The sequence below is a fragment of the Pseudophryne corroboree genome, chromosome 6 (genome assembly GCF_028390025.1).
Source record: "Pseudophryne corroboree isolate aPseCor3 chromosome 6, aPseCor3.hap2, whole genome shotgun sequence".
Lineage (NCBI taxonomy): Eukaryota > Metazoa > Chordata > Amphibia > Anura > Myobatrachidae > Pseudophryne > Pseudophryne corroboree.
This window is the reverse complement of record NC_086449.1, coordinates 730,472,967-730,491,538: the sequence shown is the minus strand read 5'-3', so window position 1 is coordinate 730,491,538 and position 18,572 is coordinate 730,472,967. Positions and strand designations below refer to the sequence as shown.

The 18,572-nt window shown below is 43.1% G+C and overlaps 1 protein-coding gene across 1 annotated transcript in view; it reads left to right on the top strand.

Moving 5' to 3' along the window:
• CRY1 (cryptochrome circadian regulator 1) overlaps positions 1-18,572 on the top strand; it is a 70,290-nt gene that overhangs the window by 31,596 nt on the left and 20,122 nt on the right. Inside the window, exons 2-7 of the mRNA XM_063928453.1 lie at positions 4,488-4,596; positions 4,796-4,938; positions 7,008-7,192; positions 11,158-11,246; positions 11,915-12,055; positions 12,228-12,539. Coding sequence (XP_063784523.1) covers positions 4,488-4,596; positions 4,796-4,938; positions 7,008-7,192; positions 11,158-11,246; positions 11,915-12,055; positions 12,228-12,539 — 979 coding nt within the window. The remainder of the gene's footprint in view (positions 1-4,487; positions 4,597-4,795; positions 4,939-7,007; positions 7,193-11,157; positions 11,247-11,914; positions 12,056-12,227; positions 12,540-18,572) is intronic.

The window sequence follows — 18,572 nt, the reverse complement described above, 5'->3', positions numbered from 1 at the left end:
GTCTGTGACCTGACACGGCGCCTTGTTCTAGGTCACGTACAAACTGTACATAACATCTAATCTGTCTCAATCCAGTGTATACTTAATCTTCTGAATAGTTTTCCCTTGTCCTAGAATAAGGCTTTATGCCTGTGTCCAAATATGTATAATCCTCTCTCAGCTCGGAGTGACTTTGTCATTCGGATGATAGGCTTTGTCTAAACAACACGGCTGTCAATTGGGCCTGCATGGCAGAAAGTCTGCTGTTGCTTATTAACATTGCATGCATTAATTGTATTGACACATACAGTACAGGAATTCTTTATTTAAATGTGACTAGAATTGTCTCCTTTTTTTTTTTTTTTCCCTTCAGTTTATTTTTATATAAATGTTCCTTACATAATGAGAGCAGAAAGCTGCATGTGTGGGCAGTATATAATGATTGTTGATGACTCTCCTTCCCACCCACCCTGTAATGCAGACATGGGATGTTACCTGGCAGTAGCTGGTGCTCAGAACAGGGAAATGGTTGTAGCTTTAGACTTATGGGGAGTATTGTGCATCCATGTCTGCTTTTGAAAAATAATTTCCCGGAGTAATAACACAAAAAGGGGTCGATTTCAATTCACCGACAGTTGTACAGCGCCAAGTGACACTTAATTGTCGGGAATTCTTCTCTCACCCCCGGGGGATGAGAGAGGAAATCCGAGAAAAGCGCTGCCGCCCGGCCGGCGCGAGGTTGAGTCTGTCGGGAATCAGCATCGCGGCGGGGATTTAAGTCTGAGAATGCCCGTTCTCCCGACAAAACAACCTGTTAACTTCGGGAGAACGGGCATTCGCCGACTTAACTTGAGCTCAATTGAATAGCGCCGGGAGCTAATTCCCGACGCTATTCAACTGTTGCTGAATTGAATCGACCCCATTGAGTAAAACTGTTTTATTGTCAAGAACTTATTTCACTGTTTAGTTTATTCCATTGTATCATTTGTTTGTACTTTTTATGGTAGTATTTCACAATATTTTTTTGTCAGTTTTGAGTACTTTGTCACACTAATCATTTATGGTCACCTACCGCCTCATTATGACCTGTTCGCACCTATTGTCAATGGACATGGGGGTCAATTCAATTTGCCGACAGTTGAATAGCGCCGGGAATTAGCTCCCGGTGCTATTCAATACAGCACCAAGTGACACTTAATTGTCTGGAATTCTTCTCTCACCCCCGGGGGATGCGAGAGGAAATCTGACAAAAGTGCTGGTGCGAGGCTGATTCTGTCGGGAATCAGCATTTCGCTGGTGAGTTAAGTCGGAGAATGCCCGTTCTCCCGACAAATCAACCTGTTAAGTCCGGGAGAATGGGCATTCGCGGACTTAACATGAGCTGAATTGACTAGCAATGGGAGCTAATTCTCGGCGCTATTCAACTGTCGGCAAATTGAATTGATACCATACATGTGAATCTCTTTGAAAAAGAATTTAAAATTTTCAAATACGTGCAACTCTATCATCCTACATATGTTGATGAACTACAGGTCCCAGGCAAGGGCTTGTAAAGTGATCATGGCAGAATATTAAAAATTCCTCTATCATCCATCTGGGGTCCCGCCATTACCTCTGGGTTATGTGTATGACCATTGAAGTCTGACACTAAAACAGTTAAATAGCGGTCTCCTCTCCCCTACATAACTCCTCCCACTTCCAGCAGCCCCACAATCTGTCTAGCCCAGGATCTGCGTCGGTGGAGACAGACATCCTGGTCCCGGCAGAGGGGTTCTGTTGGCCAGTCTGAGTGTTTCCTGATACTGCACTTGGATCGCAGATGCATGCAGGAGGCGTCTACTTCCTGCTGCATTTGCGTTTTTTTTTTATACAATATTGTACTGCCGTTTCCTTGCAGTTGTGCGATACTGTATAAGTCTGAATCAGACCCATTGTCCTCTGACTATTCTGCCTATATAAATCATTGTACCACATAGGATACCTACCCATTATAGAAATCATAGCTCAAATACCATTTTTACTCTATTGCCTGTTGGGTTGTGTTTCCTAAAGGTTTATTCACATTTATCCATTGTTAATGTTCTTTTCAAACATTGTACAAGTGTAAGCTGCAAATAAAAAAAATACAAAAAAGGGTGTATTGCTTTGTATTCTCCAGACATTACGATGCGCCATCCATGTTTCTTTTTGCAAATATTTCTGCCTGAGATCAGTAAGGTTACTTAAGTTAAGTAAAATAGTAATACCTTTTTAATACGGGATGTAGGTATGATCCCGCAGTTAGCATATTGACTCCAGGATCCCGGCCGCCAAAATGCAGTCAGGGGGTCCCGGACCATTTTTACTAGTGGGTGTCCACGACACCCATAGAGTGGGAATACAACCTATGGCAAGCGCAATGTCTGCAAGGAGCTTCGCTGCGCTCTCCCCCTGTCAGCATTCTGGCGGCTGGGATCCTGGCGTCTGTATGCTGGCCGCCGGTCACCCGTACCCAACCCCTTTAATACATATAATGAGAATTGATATTTTGAAAACGTATATCATGGGTCTTCAACCTTGGCCCTCCAGCTGCTGTGGAACTACACATCCCAGCATGCCCTGCCTCTGTTTTAGCATGCCTTAATAGCAAAACTGTGGCAGGGCATGCTGGGATGTGCAGTTCCACATACAGTTTTGTATAAACATATATACTCACATTTGGAGGTAATTAATGAACGATATGCGGTAAAAATCCCAGCAGTTAGGATCCTGACAATCAGCACACCAACAGTGGGGTCCCAGAGGTAAGTACTGGAATTGGGGTTAGGCACTGGGGGGAGGGGTGGGGGTGAGTTAGGATTAGGATGAAAATACTTCCCGGGATCCGCAGGGATTCCGCTGTCAGTCTTCTGACTGCCGGGATTTCATACACAACCCATATTATGTACACAGAGCAGTTTTATCGTACTTGCCTTGTTTAGTTGTATTGTTTTTTGTCTCCTATAGCCGGTGCTGTGCTAGAAATAACTTTATTATAAAATGTATAGCCAAGTTGATAGAGCAGGCTTGCAGACAGAATGTACAGTTGTGCAGCTAATCTGGTGTACACTCTGAAGGGCAGATGTTGACCCTGCAGACATGGGGCATTACATGAGTTTCTAGGTCAGACTGTTTGTACTTTCTGCGTCTAACGGATTGTGTCAGAACACATTCTGTATGTTTTACTTTGCTTTGGATTTTAGTCACCCTTAAAAACTAATTTATGTTTGGTACCAATCCCTAGTGCAGTAGTTGCCAATCTGGGTGCCATGATATTTGCAGTGGTGCCACGGATTGGTAGCCCAGGACCAAACCAAGTTTGAAAACTCCTGACATGGCTGTTTGTCATTTGACAAAATTTGGCAATGTAGCCATGAGAAATGTGAAGATGGATGGGGCTTGATAACATGGCTTGTGGCGCAATCACACCATCAAGCACCATCCACCAGTAAAAGCTGGGTGCACACCTAAAGATCTGATTGACCATTTGCTCTGCAGCTGCTTAACAAATTTGCTGGTTGAAGTATGGCCATACTTTTATACTCCTATCTGACCACCTACATCCCCTGAACTTATTTTAGGCTCATTACGCTAAACTGAATTAAAGGCCATAAGACTCTAAGCACTAGCATGTTCCCAGTAATAAAAAATAAATTTTATGTATGTATGTATGTATGTATGTATGTATGTATGTATGTTGCAGAATGACCCGGCACTCAAATATCCTTGAATAGATTACTCACTGCTCACTGTGCCTTCCCACTGGGCTTCTCAGCCAGTAATACACTCGAACAGATCGGGCGGCACTCAGACTTAAGTTCAGTGCAAAAAATGTAGTGACTTTAATGTCAACATCAGATCTACGTTTCGGGGTCGCATCCTGACGACGGGGCTGCGACCCCGAAACGTAGATCTGATGTTGACATTAAAGTCACTACATTTTTTGCACTGAACTTAAGTCTGAGTGCCGCCCGATCTGTTCGAAAATAAATATATATATATATATATATATATATATATATATATATATAAAATATAATATAATTTATTTTTTATATATAATACTTCATTGCTGTTTTCATTACACGCATTATGCTAGTGGACTTTTTGTGTAGTGTTTCATTTTGTCCTTAGGAGTTCTAGTCCCCTCCTGCTTTCAGCAGCTGTTGAGTACGGATATACTTGTATAGAAATATAATTATACAATGCGGTGATAGGTGAATTTTCTAACCCTCTGTGTTACCTTTGTTTATCCAGTGAAGCCCAATGACTGTTCTGGTGCATGTAAAAGTGAACCATGCATTATGTGGTCTTTGCATACACACACCTTGATTCTGTTGTTCAGTGTTTTGTCTGTGTGTGTGTGTGTATGTGTGTGTGTGTGTATGTATGTATATATATATATATATATATATATATATATATATATAATATATATATATATATATATTTTACTCCCATTAACTTGTTTATATATTTGCTTCATTTAGATTCCTACTGCAGTGTCTTGAAGACCTTGATGCTAATCTGCGGAAATTAAACTCCCGCTTGTTTGTGATCCGCGGGCAACCTGCTGATGTGTTCCCTCGGCTCTTCAAAGTACGTTTTTCAACATTGTCCTGATTAATTTAGGGATTTATTGACCAATGTCTGTCCTGAGCTTGTGACTATATATTTGCAATTCTACCCTTTCTGAAACATTCATATCTGAAGCACAGCTTATTTAATGTGTGCAAGAAGTGTTAGATTCTGTTGTATAGAAGTAATGCCGCGTCCTTTTGTGTCTTCTGTATTCCAGGAATGGAAAATCAGCAAGCTGTCTATTGAATATGACTCTGAGCCGTTTGGAAAAGAGCGAGATGCCGCAATCAAAAAACTGGCGAGCGAAGCCGGCGTGGAGGTCATTGTACGCATTTCACACACGTTGTATGATTTGGACAAGTGAGTCATTTCAGACAGTTGTATAATTTTCTTGAAGCTAGTGCATGATCATGGTAACCTGTTACAAATGGATTAACAAAAACAAAAGTGCATTTTATCCATATTTCTGCAAAGGCTACTGAGGCGCTTATTTGTGAACATGACTGAAATGTTTATTGCTCTTGTGCATTCTGGGTTCAGCCCATAGCCATAAAAAGGGCATTGGAGGTAGAGATGACAATTTTATGTAATCAGAGAATGTTTTCAAAAATTTTTTTGTTTGCTTGGCCAATGTGCTAAAAAAAAAAAAAAAAAAAGTAAATGCCTACTACATCATTTGAAAAAATTTAATTCCTTCCAGATTCCCTGTCCAATTTACTAACCTCCTTTACGAAACCCTTATGTATTCAGCCTGAAGAAGTGATAACGCACCAGCCAATCATTACGGGTTTGAAAAATGACTGTTGGGAGCTGATTGGCTGCTGCGTTATCACCTTTCACTTATCACTGCTTTATCCCTTTTCCAGGCTTAATACATCTGCCCCCCTGTTACATACAGCTAAAAACCTCTTTCACATAATGCTTGTAGCTATATACAGAGGCTCAGGAGAGCGCATAGGAAAAAAACACTTCTCTTATATGCTAATACCCAGGATTGCCTTGATATAGGCCCTCATTCCGAGTTGTTCGCTCGCTAGCCGCTTTTCGCAGCAGTGCGCACGCTAAGCCGCCGCCCTCTGGGAGTGTATCTTAGCATAGCAGAATTGCGAATAGAAATTTCTTTGCAGTTTCTGAGTAGCTCGACACTTACTCAGCCACTGCGATCAGTTCAGTCAGTTTCGTTCCTGGTTTGACGTCACAAACACACCCAGCGTTCGCCCAGGCACTCCCCCGTTTCTCCAGCCACTCCCGCGTTTTTCCCAGAAACGGTAGCGTTTTTTCACACACTCCCATAAAACGGCCAGTTTCCGCCCAGAAACACCCACTTCCTGTCAATCACACTCCGATCACCAGAACAAAGAAAAAACCTCGTAATGCCGTGAGTAAAATACCAAACTTCTTAGCAAATTTACTTGACGCAGCCGCAGTGCGAACATTGCGCATGCGCAGTTAGCGGAAAATCGCACCGATGCGAAGAAAAATAACGAGCGAACAACTCGGAATGAGGGCCATAGTTCCTTATTCAGGTTTGTTAGCAAACCAAAAAAGCACAGTAATGGACAAAACCATGTTGCACTGCAATTGGGGCTGATGTAACATGTGCAGAGAGATTTAGATTTGGGTGGGTTATATTTCGAGATGTGCTTGTTCGGATATACTCTGTTCTTAACGCCAGAATTAACGCAAGCTCGGATTTATCTTGTTGGCTAACCAAGGCACGTGACATCCGAGAGCCTATAAGATGCCGTTTTGAGATCTGGGTAAATCCGAACCCGCTCATCTCTAGTTATATTGATTGGTGCATGGTAAATACTGGCTACTTTATTTTTACACTGCAGTTTTGATTTCAGTTTGAACACACCCCACCCAAATCTAACTCTCTCTGCACATGTTATATATGCCCCCTGCCCCTGCAGTGCAGCATGGTTTTGCCCAATAGTGTGCTTTTTTTGGTTTGCTAACACACCTGAATAAGGCTCATAGGGACAGATGTATTAAGCCTGGAGACAGCATAAGGAAGTGATAAACGCACCATCCAATCGGCTCCTAACTGTTAATTTACATATTGGAGCTGATTTGGCTGGTGAGTTTATCACCTTGCACTTATCACTGGTTTATCACTTCCTTATGCCTTCTCCAGGTTAATACATCTGCCCCATAGTGCATAATAAGGAAACAGTCTCTCGGATGCGCATTAGTGCACTTGACCTCTAAACCTTACCTATTCTTTATGGGGGGAGGTAGGTAATTCAATTTAGCACAATATGGCATGATGCCCGGCTGCGTGCAAATATTGCAAGTTTCCCATTGTGATGCCGACATGATGTAACGTTTCAGAATTGTACATTTACTCCCTTAACACATGAGCCGTTCACTTGAGTTTATCATTTAGGTGTCTGTCTTACTTCATATTTTCTTTTTTTCTTTAGGATTATTGAGTTAAATGGTGGACAGCCACCTTTAACTTACAAAAGATTTCAGACATTGATCAGTAAGATGGAGCCATTGGAAATCCCAATCGAGGCCATCACAGCCGATGTCATGAAAACGTGCAGTACGCCTTTATCCGATGATCATGATGAAAAATATGGCGTCCCGTCCCTAGAGGAATTAGGTATATTATTGTATACTTCTTGGTAACGCAACTGAAGTGATTTATGTTGAACTAGGTTTATGGGTTGAGTCGGGGATATTAAAATAATTGCTTGTGATTTGCTTTGTTCATCGTGCGCGAAGCTTGGGTTCTTCTATAACGACTGCTTCCAAAACTGCAAATCTAATCATCTAACTCAGTACACACTTATCCTGAATGTGATGAATTCTTCTGTTCCATTCATACTCCTCAAAATGCTGTTCGTCGCTATAAATCAGGTCTATGCATTGCAAAGCTGTGTCCAAGCCGCATATTCCCTGCCAACGTGTATTAGCACAGCCCGATTCGGACAGCTGCAGTATACAGTTATTTAACATTGTTCTGTTTCTTTTGCCTGGTTAAATCCAAAGCTCAGAGTCGGGTTTTGTCTTAACTTTAGTTTCCGGTGCTTTCAAGAAGTCTGTAAGACACGGCAGCTGCTGGTGGATACGTACAGACTATACAGCAACTCTTTTTGGAGGCAAAATCGTTCCAGGCTAAAATAATCTCCTGTGTTTCGAGCTTACATCCACAACTGTCATTAAACCGCTATTGTCTTACTAGCTAACTGCTGTGTTTAATTTATATATAATCTGTTTAGTAGTGCAAAGTATCTAGCATTACGTAAAAATAGCGTCTTTCCTGTCTCGCGTCTTTAATTGTCCAGAGAAACACTATAGAGCATATTAGAGGTATTACACTTATTCATATAAGAAATAATGTGAAAAGACATTACACTTTTGTAAAGATGGCCATTTCTCAGCTCACCCTGGCTTTCACATCTAACAGCCGTGTTATTCTTACATTTGTGTTTTAGTGGCACATTTAGCATTCTTAAACCCACTTGTTGGGTTTTTCATTCATAGAGAAATATTAGAGGGTAGATAACGGAGCTGGTCGTTGCAGTAATTTGCTCTTCTGTCTCCTGCACTCCCTTTATTTTGGGTGTCTTTTTTTCGGCACTGATAAATGAATACATTAATACATAATCAGCATGAGACACAGTATTGTAGCGCTCGTTCAGAATGGTGACCCCCTGAATGTGGATGTGAGACACATTGCTTATTTATACGAAAGACTGGCAGATGTCTAATTTAGAAATTTATTTTTCTTTTATTACAAAGTAAAACTGTGTGCTTAACTCTTTGGTGCCACATTTACCAGCAATGGGATGCAAGTCCGAAAAAATCTCACTCCCGTACTGCAGCTAATGAAGCATTGCATGTAATTTCAGAATTACAGAGCTGAATCCACAACTATACTTTGATCAAATTAATACTACTTATCGCCTCTTATTATATAGCAAGCTGTTGAGGCAATTTCTTAACTCCGTCTTGTGGCCAGTGCGCTTCCTACAAATCTGATTTCAGCTCCTAACTAAACAGCACCACGATATCCGGAACGCTTTATTTCTGATCTGTATAAAACTTACGCTTTTTGTTTTGTTTTTTTCTCCAGTGTTTGTGTTACACATGAGAGAGATAGCGACACTTTGTCATTCCTCCAGGAAACACAAAAGGCAATCCCTGCACGCTGAATTTAAAAGATTGAGTTACATATAATATATATATTTTTTCTTTCATTTATTCTTACCAAGCTTTTTTTGCCAGGATTTCAATTAGACAGGGTGCTCTGGTGTCCTTAGGCTGCAGTCTGACCACTAGTGGGGTTACTTTCTGGCCGCAAGACGTCGCAAATGGAAAAAGGGCGGTTGCATCACTTCCCGCTGACTTCAGCAAGCTGGTGATGCGAACTGCTCCAACACTGGCCGGAATCATTACAAGGAGGTTCACGATGTGAAAACCCAATGAGAAGGCAGCACAGGTGGGGTTGTTAATGTTTCTACAGAACGCCACAGTGTGGCAGGGCATAGCCTGTATGTCTACATAGCGCCGAATGTTGTGCAGCAGAGTGGACCTATGGGGTAAGCCCACCAGAGCAGTGAAGACTTCCATAGCGTTTGTTTGTTTGTTTGTTATCTAACTTGTGTTAATGTTTTCTACCAAACAAAAGAACCAGGTTTCCTGGATTCCTATATAATATAATATAATATGTGAATATAAAATCTCATCTTAATCCTATTCAGGACTGGTATTGCGTGGGAAGTGAGTGTCCTAATAAAGGCACAGGTCTAAATTACTAATGACTTATTTACCTTCTTAAAGCTGTACTCACATATTGGCCCTTATTTAGTGGCCTGCAAGTTGACGTCACAGGCGCAATTTGATGCGTTAAGACATTTTTAAAGTGGCAATTCATGCTGACTCGCTAGAATCACGGCCGTGCCTTCACCTTGCAGGCCCTTTAATAAGGCTCACAGTGTTTCCCCACGGCACTATTCACCAATGAACCAAGGGCTACTCTGCAGCTATTTTTCCTGGGGCTCTGTGGTCCATCTTGTGCCCTTGTGTAATGTGTGAGCAGGAGACTAATTGAATGCCGCAGTCCCCTGGCTCACATCCCCTCCACAGCTGGCCTGTTTGGCTATGTTGGTGGTAGTGCAGCTTTAAGCAATGGTAGGTGCCTTTTAGGTTTTTCACCTTTCAGTGATGCCAGTATATGGTGCATTATTTCCTACAAGTTTTGCTAAATATATTGTGCTATTTTCCTAGTTTCCTCTTAGACTGTCAAGCTGGGCACACACTGGAGCTATATGTTGTTTCCGGTCAGATTAGAACAGCATATCAGCCGGATCATTGTGTATATGGCTAATCTGGATGGTGGGTGATAGTTAGTGAAAAGGTCTACAGTCAGTAGGTCAACACCATATGGTCAACAGTCAATAGGTTGACACGGTCAAAATGTTGATATGTGAAAGGTACATAGTACAACATGTCGACAGGACAATGTTCGACACACATAAGGTCGACATGTTTTTATGGTTTTTTTCATATTTTTACAACTTTTGTTGACTTTACTATCCATGTCACAAACTATTACCGTTAGTAACCTTGCTGCGAACCAACGCGTTTCTATTAATTTGGGTCATATATGGTTAAACATACAAAATAACACCCCCCCAAAAAAAAGTTTTGCCAACCTTTTTTATCTGCCTTTTTACCTTCACCTTTTGTACTGCCTACCTTTTTCATGTGGACCTATTGACTGTAGAACTTTTCACTGTATATCTGTTAATTCACATCCGGCTTATCTGTGCGCTGTCGCATGTGATATCATCTGGTCGGCCATACTGCGCTGCCAACCGGACAATGTCGCATGCGGTGCCGTGCAATGAAGGACAGAACGAGGGGTCATTCCGTCCTTCATTACATCATTCTGATGTGTACTACAGTCTCCATATTGTCCAGGTACACATCGCTCCAGTGTGCACCCAGCCTCAGGCTTGTTTTTACATACCCACCTGGGCTACTTGTTTTTTTTTATGCCATTGGATATATTATAAAGCTCTTCTTGAAATACAACTGAATCGAGATTGTATAGTGTCTTATTCGAGGGCAAAAAAAAATACTTAAACAATACTGTACATAACCTGGATGCACAAGAGGTAGCCAAGCAGGTACATTATTTAGTAAAAGTTGCAGTAGAACGCGTGCAAGCATGGAGGGTAGGGAATGCACAGTGTTACTTTAAAGTCCTGAATAGAGGTAAACTTCATGTTTTAGCATGTGTGTTGTCTGTCCTGTTTTTTTTTTTTTTTGCACTAGTTTAGTGCTAAATAAAAATAGAGCAATTAAAACATTCTTGCTCTAAAATTCTAACCCTTTCGTGCCAGGAGTCAGATTTTGTCGGTGCGTGTCCCTTTGCCGGAAATGGAGTTACCACGACTGCTAGCCCCAAGGAGTTAACGTGTTGACCAATATCAGGAGCCTAAATCCGTTTTCAAATTGTTCTTATGTTTACCTAAAGAATGCACCATGTTTTCATGTTTTATGTTGCCTACAAGAGGAGGACGAAGTCTAAAGTCACGTTTTATAATTATCCATTAGGTTTTGACACTGAGGGATTGCCATCTGCCGTGTGGCCCGGAGGAGAGACTGAAGCCCTGACTCGCTTAGAGAGGCACCTGGAAAGAAAGGTAAGCTGGCAGTACAGGGAAATCATAAAGGATGTTTGTACCCTGGGGCCCTGATGATGCCACATTCAGCACCTTACTGTTAGGCCTTGTATCCCCAATTGTTTATATTGTAAGAGGTGTGACACGACGACAACTATTTACTTAGCTTTAAATACAAGTACAAGTGAAAAATAAGATTAGGGTGTCTGTGTCATCATTTGGTGGGTGGGGAGCAATATGAAACCTAATTGGTATTGTATAAATAGTATCCACTGGAATTTATAGGTATGTGGCTGACTTTCTTCTGATCTTGCTGTGGGATTTTTGGGGATCTCAAGAACTGGTAACCTAGGTACATTTATATTGGCATCAGGCTCGCCCCTGCCACTAGGACATGCCCCCAAGCATTTTGCTGTCACATGATTCTCACATGTGACCAGACAGGAGCGTTTTTGGGACTTGATGGGTCCCATATGACACTTAAATAGAAGTTGGGAAATTGCATTGTTAATATTTCATACAAGTCTCCAAGGATTTACTTTAGATCAATAAATAGAAAATACGGTTAATATGATTTATTTATTTTTTAATTTATTTTTTTTACCTGTGCAGTTTAAAGAGCTTACACTTTTGAAAAAAAATATTTTTCTGTTCTTTTAAAATTCAACTAAAAATAGTTTTCTTTTAAGGCGTGGGTGGCAAATTTTGAAAGACCTCGCATGAATGCCAACTCCCTTCTTGCAAGCACCACAGGGCTCAGCCCTTACCTACGGTTTGGATGTCTCTCCTGTCGCCTCTTCTACTTCAAATTAACAGATTTATACAAAAAGGTATTTTCTTTCTGTCCATACATACCAGCTCAACAACAGAATTGTGATGTAAAAGATCAGACATTATTTATTGGAACAGCAAATACTGATTTTATAGAACAAAGGTATTGCAGCATAGTATATATATTTTTCTTTTAACTTTCTCCCTTATTTCATTTCAAATGTTATCTAGGTAAAGAAAAACAGCTCGCCTCCCCTTTCTCTGTATGGCCAGCTCCTCTGGCGTGAGTTTTTCTACACCGCGGCCACAAACAACCCCCGCTTTGATAAAATGGAGGGCAACCCCATATGTGTTCAGATTCCCTGGGATCGAAACCCTGAGGCGCTAGCAAAGTGGGCAGAGGGACATACAGGCTTCCCGTGGATTGATGCGATTATGACGCAGCTGCGACAAGAAGGTTGGATCCATCACCTAGCACGGCATGCGGTGGCTTGTTTTCTCACAAGAGGGGATCTCTGGATAAGTTGGGAAGAAGGAATGAAGGTGGGGTCATTCTTCCAGGATTTTTCCTAGTGCCATGTGGCATCTTATCCCTAGTGCACATTCACATTTGCTAAGTAATTTCCATGTAGTATAACAATATGGATTCACATATGTTTACCCTGGAGTTTGTGTGTAAGTGGTTTTTCTAGCTCATCCCCTGACAGATGGTTATATGATTGAAGAGTTGGCTGTCCAGTGCTGGATGAACGTAGGTGTCAGACGTAGCTGCATTTATACTTACCTGAGGTAGCTTTTTAGATGACAATGTACATTTTACCTTCCGCATTCTTGCTTGTTTCTCGGAATAGAGATATTCTGGAACAACAACATATATACGTCGGACATCAGATTTCCCGTATCCAAATATTCCGAAATACGGAATATTCCGAAATACGGAATATTCCGAAATACGGAATTTTTTTAGTGAGAGTGGGATAGTGAAACCTTTGTTTTCTGATGGCTTAATGTACACATACTTTGTTTAATACACAGTTATTAAAAATATTGTATTAAATGACCTTCAAGCTGTGTGTATAAGGTGTTGTCAAAGATATGAAACATAAATAAATTGTGTGAATGTACACACACTTTGTTTAATGCACAAAGTTATTACAAATATTGGCTACAATTACCTTCAGGCTGTGTATATAAGGTGTATATGAAACATAAATGCATTCTGCGCTTAGACTTAGGTCCCATCACCATGATATCACATTATGGTATGCAATTATTCTAAAATATGGAAAAATCCGATATCCAAAATACTTCTGGTCCCAAGCATTTTGGATAAGGGATACTCAACCTGTAATAGTAAGAGGAAGAACTGACATGCAGATAACCCAGATAATGTTGTCTCGTTTTAAGTATGTCGTGACCTCGAAAACTCTGCTGTATCCCGCACAGCAGGGCTGTAGCAACCTAGAAAAGCAAAGAGGATATCTTCATTAGGAGAATATAATACTTGTGCCGAATGTAACCGGCTCTTGGAATTTCAAAGCCTTTTTCAGGACTTTAGTGGGTCAAGCGTGATGAAGTGGCAGCTTTCCAGATTTTTTTTAATTTTATTGATCAGGCTTTGTATTGGGAGCTGCCTTTTTACCCATTTGCAGTAAGGTCCTTTTTGCCTGTATCACTTTTTAACCAAATAGTGTTTATTCCAACGAAAAAAGATGGTTTCCACTCTTTTCTACCAATATAAAGCAGGAAGTCAGGGTATGGGGGACTTAAATTATTAGTTACAGACGTTTATAACCTTGGTTATTGAAGAATAACAGTCAGTCTGGTAGATTAATGTGGACATGTGAGACATGCATTGTATTGGACAGTGGACTTTATATAATGCGGAAATATTTTTCAAACACAGCCTGTAACATGGTAGTTAGGAGCTGATTGGCTGGTACTTTATCTCTCTCTACTTTATCACTCGCAAAGGCTTAGTACATTTCCCCCATAATGTGTAAATATTGTCATAAAAAATGTGTCACTAGAATTTTAGCTGTAAATATTCAATAATATAACTTTTTAATTTTGTTGTCATGGCTCTCTTTCTAATACTGCTTGTGATGCTACTTCTAATCCTGTTTCAGATGACCGGCAGCAGGTTCAGTTGCTGTCTCCGATAGTATTGAGCTTAGCCCAGAGGTTCCCAAATGCGGTCCTCAAGGCACCCTAACGGTCCAGGTTTTAAGAATATCCATGGCTGCTGAGCACAGTTGGTTAAATTTAAAGTGACTGAGGTTCTAATTAAGTCACCTGTGCCCAAACTTGATTATCCTTAAAACCTGGACCGTTAGGGAACCTTGAGGATCGCGTTTGGGAACGTCTGGCTTAGCCTGTTGATTCAGCGATCAGACTTATTGCAGTCATATACATGTGCAAGGCCGACGGGCCTGCTAGTATTACTGTTTTCAAGGGAAATGTAACGGCACGTGTTTTCCATTCTCCTATGTATTTATTATATAAATATTTTTTCTCTTACGTCCTAGAGGATGCTGGGGACTCCGTAAGGACCATGGGGGTATAGACGAGCTCCGCAGGAGACATGGGCACTATAAAGAAACTTTAGAATGGGTGTGCACTGGCTCCTACCTCCATGCCCCTCCTCCAGACCTCAGTTAGTTCCTGTGCCCAGAGGAGACTGGGTGCATTACAGGGAGCTCTCCTGAGTTTCTCTGAAAAAATAATTTTTTGTTAGGTTTTTTATTTTCAGGGAGCACTGCTGGCAACAGGCTCCCTGCATCGTGGGACTGAGGGGAGAGAACCAGACCTACTTAAGTGATAGGCTCTGCTTCTTAGGCTACTGGACACCATTAGCGCCAGAGGGAGTCGGAACGCAGGTCTCCCCTCGCCGTTCGTCCCAGAGCCGCGCCGCCGTCCTCCTCCTCACAGAGCCGGAAGAAAGAAGCCGGGTGAGTATGAGAAGAAAGAAGACTTCAGATCTTCTCTGAGGTAACGCTGCGCGCCATTTCTCCCACACACAACACACACTGCAGGCACGGATGGGTGCAGGGCGCAGGGGGGGCGCCCTGGGCAGCAATATTACACCTCTAGGACTGGCTAGTACATATATAGGCTGCGGAGGCAGTATATATTAAAATCCCCCACCAGTATTACAAAATTGAGCGGGACCAAAGCCCGCCGCTGGGGGGGTGGAGCTTGATCACACAGCACTAACCAGCGCCATTATCTCCACAGAGCACTGCAGAGAAGCTGGTTCCCCGGACTCTCCCCTGCTGAACACGGTGACACAGGGCAGAGAAGAGGGGGGGGGGGGGCATTTGTAAGGTGCAGTGAGTGTATTATATACAGATAATTATGTATAAAAGCGCTATTTATCTGGGAATTTTGTTTCCAGTGTGAGTTGGCATACTCTCTCTGTCTCTCCAAAGGGCCTTATTGGGGAACTGTCTCCATATAAAAATATCCCTGTGTGGGGGTGTCGGTACGAGTGTGTCGGCATGTCTGAAGCGTAAGGCTCATCTAAGGAGGAGGTGGAGCAGATGATTGTGGTGTCTCAGTCGGCAACGCCGACACCTGATTGGTTGGATATGTGGAATGTTTTAAATGCAAATGTGACTTTATTACATAAAAGGATGGACAAAGCAGAGTCCAGGGAAAAGGCGAGGAGTCAATCCATGGCTTTAGCTGTGTCACAGGGCCCTTCAGGGTCCCAAAAAGTCCTCTATCCCAAATAGCAGACACTGATACCGACACGGATTCTGACTCCAGTGTCAACTACGATGATGCAAGGTTACACCCAAGGGTGGCCAAACGTATTCATTATATGATTATTGCAATAAAAGATGTTTTGCATATCACAGATGACCCCTCTGTCCCTGACACGAGGGTGCACATGTTTAAGGAAAAGAAACCTGAGGTAACCTTTCCCCCATCGCATGAGCTAAACGAGTTATTTGAAAAAGCTTGGGAAACTCCAGATAAAAAATTGCAGATTCCCAAGAGGATTCTTATGGCGTATCCTTTTCCTGCATGAGACAGAGTACGGTGGGAATCCTCGCCCAGGGTGGACAAGGCTTTAACGCGCTTGTCCAAGAAGGTGGCGCTCCCGTCTCCAGACACGGCAGCCCTCAAGGATCCTGCTGATCGCAGACAGGAAACTACCTTAAAATCTATTTATACACATACGGGTGCTTTACTCAGGCCGGCAATAGCATCGGCATGGGTATGTAGCGCAGTTGCTGTTTGGACAGATACCTTGTCAGCTGACGTTGATACCCTAGATAGGGATACCATTTTATTGACCTTGGGTCACATTAAAGACGCAGTCTTATATATGAGAGACGCTCAGAGAGACGTTGGGCTGCTAGGTTCGAGAGCCAACGCCATGGCGATTTCGGCTAGGCGAGCCCTGTGGACCCGCCAATGGACAGGTGATGCCGACTCAAAGAGGCATATGGAGGTTTTACCTTACAAGGGTGAGGTTTTATTTGGGGAAAGTCTCGCGGACCTGGTTTCCACAGCTACCGCGGGTAAATCTACTTTTTTGCCTTTTGTTCCCCCACAGCAAAAGAAAACTCCACAATATCAGATGCAGTCCTTTCGGTCGCATAAGTCCAGAAGAAGTCGGGGCTCATCCTTCCTCGCCAGAGGTAAGGGTAGAGGGAAAAGAACACCTGCTACGGCTAGTTCCCAGGAGCAGAAGTCCTCCCCGGCTTCCACTAAATCCACCGCGTGACGCTGGGGCTCCACTGAGGGAGTCCGCACCGGTGGGAGCACGTCTTCGACTCTTCAGCCAGGTCTGGGTTCTGTCAGACGTGGATCCTTGGGCGCTGGAAATTGTGTCCCAAGGCTACAAACTGGAATTCGAAGAGGTGCCTCCTCGCCGATTTTTCAAGTTGGTCTTGCCAGCTGGTCCCCTAGAGAGGGAAATAGGGTTAGCTGCAATTCAAAAGCTGTGTCAACAGCAAGTGATTATCAAGGTTCCCCTAGTCCAACAGGGGAAAGGGTACTATTCAACCCTGTTCGTGGTCCCGAAACCGGATGGCTCGGTCAGACCCATTTAAAATCTAAAATCCCTAAACCTGTACTTTAAAAAGTTCAAATTCAAGATGGAATCTCTCCGGGCAGTGATCTCTTCCAGCCTGGAAGGGGGGTATTTTATGGTGTCACTAGACATAAAGGATGCATACCTTCATGTCCCCATATATCCTCCTCATCAGGAGTACCTGAGATTTGCTGTACAGGACTGTCATTACCAGTTTCAGACATTGCCGTTTGGGCTTTCAACGGCCCCGAGGATTTTCACCAAGGTGATGGTCTCCTGCGCAGGCATGGAGTCACAATTATCCCGTACTTGGACAATCTCCTGATAAAAGAGAGATCGAGAGATCAGTTGCTGAAAAGCGTGTCGCTCTCCCTTAGAGTGCTACAACAGCACGGTTGGATTATAAATCTGCCAAAGTCTCAATTGATTCCAACGACTCGTCTATCATTCCTAGGCATGATTCTGGACACTGAACAGAAGAGGGTTTTTCTCTGACGTCCTAGTGGATGCTGGGACTCCGTCAGGACCATGGGGAATAGCGGCTCCGCAGGAGACAGGGCACAAAAGTAAAAGCTTTAGGATCAGGTGGTGTGCACTGGCTCCTCCCCCTATGACCCTCCTCCAAGCCTCAGTTCTTGTGCCCGGCCGAGAAGGGTGCAATCTAGGTGGCTCTCATAAAGAGCTGCTTAGAGTAAAAGTTTTGATAGTTTTCTTATTTTCAGTGAGTCCTGCTGGCAACAGGCTCACTGCAACGAGGGACTTAGGGGAGAAGAAGTGAACTCACCTGCGTGCAGGATGGATTTGCTTCTTAGGCTACTGGACACTAGCTCCAGAGGGACGATCACAGGTACAGCCTGGATGGGTCACCGGAGCCGCGCCGCCGACCCCCTTGCAGATGCCGAAGTAAGAAGAGGTCCAGAAACCGGCGGCTGAAGGCTTTTCAGTCTTCATGAGGTAGCGCACAGCACTGCAGCTGTGCGCCATTGCTCTCAGCACACTTCACACCAACGGTCACTGAGGGTGCAGGGCGCTGGGGGGGGCACCCTGGGCAGCAATGTTAATACCTTTTCTGGCTAAAAAGAATACATCACATATAGTCCCTGAGGCTATATGGATGTATTTCACCCCTGCCAGGTCTCAGAAAAACCGGGAGAAGAGCCCGCCGGAATAGGGGGCGGGGCCTATCTCCTCAGCACACAGCGCCATTTTCCCTCACAGAACTGCTGGTGGGAAGGCTCCCAGGCTCTCCCCTGCACTGTACTACAGAAACAGGGTTAAAACAGAGAGGGGGGGCACTTATTTGGCGATATGATGATATATTAAGATGCTATAAGGGAAAACACTTATATAAAGGTTGTCCCTGTATAATTATAGCGTTTTGGTGTGTGCTGGCAAACTCTCCCTCTGTCTCCCCAAAGGGCTAGTGGGGTCCTGTCCTCTATCAGAGCATTCCCTGTGTGTGTCGGTACGTGTGTGTCGACATGTATTAGGACGATGTTGGTGAGGAGGCGGAGCAATTGCCTGTAATG